We start from the raw sequence: 4,903 nt of genomic DNA, 5'->3' as shown, positions 1-4,903 counted from the left end.
AGGAATGGATATGACATCTGGCCACCATATAAGATGGCAAAACTTCTTCTATGGGTTTAAATGCGACATAGTTTATGTCGAAGGTCACAAGAATAAAGTGGCTGCCCTTAGCAGATACTATGAGTCTTTGTCAGATGAAGACTTACACTACGATGATTTTGTCTCAGCGGACATCCACATAGATAAGCTGGGGGAGGATCTCCCTCTAAGCCATGTGGAGGAAGCTGAGGAAATGTTGTATCTTCACTGCCTGAGAGCTGGAAGCGTCCACCTCGTGGCCACAAGATTGGTTGCTGAACATGAAACCAGCGAAGTTTGTGAGCTTGAAGCCATGATCTTGGACCCCCTGAGAACAATTCAGGGAGGAGCGAGCTTGACGCTGTAGGAGGGCACAGCAAGTACCACACAAACAAGGCCAGAACCACGTTTTTCGAGGCTCCAACGAGCACCCTCAAGCCTCCGACACATTCACAATGCCCACGGAACATTTCCACATTTTTTCCAATTTTTTTCATGCTTTTTTTCTCAAGACTCATATTGCCACTTCCCCAAAATTCACGGATATCCACCATTTCCCCCATATCTCCACCAATTTTCCACCAATTCACACGATTTTGAGCTTGAAGGACAGCGACGGATCAGGAGAAGAGGATGGAAGGACGGGACGGGAGTTATAATGACGGATATGCGGTGGAGAAGCGAGATTGATGGCTGATATTGGCCTTATGGGCCTCAATTATTGATTTTATTGTTACCTTGTGGACATTTTTTTGCCTTATTGTTTCTTAGCCGAACTCTCAACATTCTTCCTGTTTCCATCGCCACCATCCATCGGCTATTTTACTTGTTTTTTGTTCTGATTTCTCTTTTTTTTCTAAATATACACCCAGTTTGCATTGTACTTACAGTTGTTGGACCCCTCATCTGTGCTACAAAGACTGTGGTGTTGAGCGACCCTTCCACACGTTTAAAGAGCTTAGTCTGACTCCCTGACGACTGTCCAAGAAGGACCAGGGTGAGTTCTGAGTTTTAAAAGAGTTTATTAGTATTGTGCACTTGCACTGGGACCGTGTGTGGCCTTACCGGTAGTAAGATTTTCTTTGCCCCCTTTTTCTTTTCTTGTTTGCTGCTGGGTTACATCCCTAGCACGCTTACAACGCTCACAGACATAGTAACTGATGAGGGAGACCTCAGATCAGTCATTGAGGAAGAGAGCTTCCTTGTCGCTGTAAGGAGCGGATATACCAGGCAGAATGCATGGCAAGGAATCCTGGAGAACCCCTCCCAATTTCCTAAATTTAAGGTCTCAGACGGCCTTATTTCCAGAGTGAATGACTTAGGGGAACCGCAACTGGTTCTCCCGGACATCATTCATAAAGAGGAGAGGGTGACTGGGATCGCCATTCAGAATGCACATGAAATCCTGGGCCATCTAGGATTACAGAAGACACTAGGATATCTTTGCAGATATTACTGGTGGTTGTCAGGGACAGCTCCGAAAGCGGTGAGGTCCCTGCACGCGGGACTCGGTGGGACGAGTAGCGGCTGTGCGTAGCGGCGATCCCGTCGTGGGGTGAGCATCCCTGACCACTTAGTCTGAAGTGGGAATATGAGAAGAAGGCTACTTCTTCGGTTCCCACCCCAGCCGTTATTATATACATGCGGGATCGGTCACGTGGGGGGTGCCACGTCACCCCTGCACACAGCCACGGCTCTCCAGGTGTCTCCACGGGAGATCCCGAGAGGGCTTGCTGTGGGTGTGGGGCGAGTGCGGCGGCAGTGGCAGCGATGTAGGGATGGTAAGATACAGGAGGGGAAATAGGCGTGCACGCCGGTGATACATTGAGCAGCGGGAAAGTGGTCCATGTGAGAGAGAGAGAAAGAAAGAAGGGAAGAAAGGAGGAAAGGAGGAAGGAAGAGGGAGAAGCGGTGCAGAGCAGGGGAGCGGAGCGGGGGTTGGGCGGGGCGTGCCCTGACAGTGGTCTACTATGGTATGCAACATGGAGAAATATATCTCCTCGTGCAAAAAGTGTCAGACCACTAAGAGGACCACACAGCGTAAGCCTGGGCTGTTGCACCAGCTGCCGATTCCAGAGACCCTGTGGTCCTCGATCGCAATGGACTTTGTAGCCATTTCCTAAAAGCCTGGAATATAACTACCTATGGGTGGTTATCTGTCGTCTCACTTCACAGGTACACTTGATACCTGTCAAGACGACCATAAATGCATTGGAACTCGCATATGAATTTCTTAAAGGTGTGGTACGCCTCCACGGACTCCCCAAGTCAATAGTGTCAGATCACGACACTAAATTCACATCTAAATTTTGGATGGAACTACATAGGCTACTGGGGGTCTGTCTGAAACTAACAACCGCTTTCCATCCAGAGGGCAATGGACAAGCTGAGCGGATGGTACAGAATGTCATCCAAGTCATTTGTGCAGCTGTTTGTCCTGACCAGCGTGACTTGGTACTTAAAGTACCCCTTACCGAGTTTGCAATAAACTCAAGCGTCAATAAATCCCCTTCGAGTTGATATATGGGACTATGCCCCATATGGTCATGGAGGTTCCACCCACAGACCTCCCTGGGGTAGGCACCTTCATGCAACAGGCATTGGATAACCTCCAAGGTGCTCATGATGCGATCATAAAAAGCTGCGTTGAACAACTGGTCCAGGCCAATTGGCATAGGCGACCTGATCTGCCTAGACTGAGAATCGGTGACCTCACCTATTCATCGACCAAGGACCTCAACCTACCCAAGGGACGAGCCAAGAAACTCCTCCCTAATTATGTCAGGCCATATGAGATCCTCGAAGCTTTCAAGGAATCTTCTAATTACACCTTAAAACTCCCAAATGAGTTAATTAGCCAGGAAATCCACCCCAAGTTTCATGTCTCTCGACTGGCTCCCCATGAGCCAAATGACTCCTTGCTATTCCTGGGACGTGCGGCCCAAGTCTTCTATGACTTTGGCAAGGATCCAGAGTGGGAATATTTGGTCCAAGAAATATTGGACCATGCATGGGACACAGACGGTGGTCTGTGGTTCCACATCAAGTGGGGTCTTGGAGATCTTACTTGGGAACCCTTATCCAATTGTGACAAATTAGTTGCATTGGATAACTACCTAATAATACATGGAGTAGAAGCGGTCGAAAGCTTGAGTAAGGAAAGCCGATTTCCTACTCCCATTACATGAGGGACCCTTAAAACTCCCCATTCCAAGCATCCTAAACGAGCCACCCATATAAGACTGGTCCTGTGACCTTACAAAGGCCACCTTTGGCACTAACTGCCAAATTGGGACATTGCCTCTGCAGAGGCAGGGTTGTTCCCATGGTGAAAATTTTCGCCTCCTTCTTCTGTATATATTGCTGAGGGGTGGAAGAAACTGCTTCCCCCGTTTCACTTCGTTCTCCCACTCATCTATGTCTGAATCAATGGATGGCGTCTTTGACAAAGATAAGGATGACTCAAATAACCGTGGCAAAAGCCCCTCGGTTACTAGTGGTGCAATGGACACCGACCTACCTGAATTGAACACGGTCCCCAGGCAACAGCCATCAATATCTGGCAATCACCCATCAGACCCTAATGGCGCTCCTGACACTCAGACTACAAAGCAACAGCTGATACCATCAGTACTGTCCTATAACAACCATAAGTTCGTCGCATGTCGCATGAAGATTTTGGATTGAATTGAAAATGAACATGATTGAATTGATTCGACGCCACCGGCAACTCCCGGAGGCCGTGGGAATGAACTAATGGTCGTTATACCACAGTATTGGGCCACCCCTCACCTATCCATGGTGAGTACATTCCACCTCAAACCCAAGTGGCTTGCCCACCATTAGACACCCAAATGATGGGTCAAGTGGGGCAAAACTATGTCCTGGATATGACAATGGCCGCAATGGGCCTGTCTTTTCCTAATTTCAGGCAGAATATGTGGGTTTATAACCCCAATGCACCCTGAGGCCAATTGCCTCCAGAAATGATGCAAGCTTCGGCTGCATATTCGACCGATGGAATACTTGGTCAGCTCCTTAAGGAAGCTAACAAACACATTCACCTGATCGATGGTGAGCTATCCCGGGAAGCGACCCATCGACTACACAAAGAAAACACCTCGCTTCATGAGGAACTTTTTAATGTAAAGATCGAGGTGGTGAAACTCGATCATGCATTGAACGATGTCTCTCATCATAGAGACTACCTTCACCACAAAAGTGATGACCTCTCTGCAGAAGTAAAGTCTTTCAAGGATGCCTGGCCTCGAAAAGTCCCCTTTAAGGGACCCCCAAAGAGGGCCCAAGGAGCCCCTCTGACATCGTCTAATGTATCGGTACACAACCATGCGTCTCAACTGGCGCCCCCTAAGGGGATGCAGGTGCCCTTTTCGAAACTAATAGATGGCCATTATGGCCCTCTCGCTGCTCCTATTCCCCCAGGACCTCAAGGGCCCACCCAACATGATGATAATCGTGACCTTATCCCCTCGGAGTACTCATGGTTCCAATTGCTGGACCAGAGTTGCCAGCCTTCCACTGGGATGTGGCGAAACGTCCCTATTCCAGGGTCGTTCTCCATTAACAATTTCCAGGACAGAGTCGTTATCTGTGGTCAACTATGGGTTATGCAGGGCCAAAATGATATTTGCCAATGGTGATGGACCCATTTTGTGTTCCCATTCCTGAACACCCCTGATGGGTTCAAATTTCTTATCGACCTTAACTGGATCGACAAACATGCTGTGAATGGCATTGATAATGCCCCACCAGAAGTGCGTGCTCAACATGCTCAATTCTATGAGATGAAGTTTGTTCCCGGACATAAACCGTCCGTATCTGAACTGGATGAACGGTTCAAACGCTTGGCATCATCAAAGAGGCA

General features: G+C 48.4%; 1 protein-coding gene across 1 annotated transcript; it reads left to right on the top strand.

Annotated features, from left to right (window-relative positions):
• Positions 1-4,004: 4,004 nt before the first annotated feature.
• Positions 4,005-4,679, top strand: EI90DRAFT_3019746 (uncharacterized protein; the record flags this gene model as incomplete). Its single annotated transcript, XM_039057403.1, has 1 exon — positions 4,005-4,679. One exon carries the CDS (start codon positions 4,005-4,007, stop codon positions 4,677-4,679), a length of 675 nt encoding a protein of 224 aa, XP_038911355.1.
• Between the last annotated feature and the right edge of the window lie 224 nt (positions 4,680-4,903).

This window comes from Cantharellus anzutake (genome assembly GCF_015039405.1).
Source record: "Cantharellus anzutake strain C23 chromosome Unknown EI90scaffold_63, whole genome shotgun sequence".
NCBI lineage: Eukaryota > Fungi > Basidiomycota > Agaricomycetes > Cantharellales > Hydnaceae > Cantharellus > Cantharellus anzutake.
This window is presented reverse-complemented; position numbering and strand designations above follow the sequence as displayed.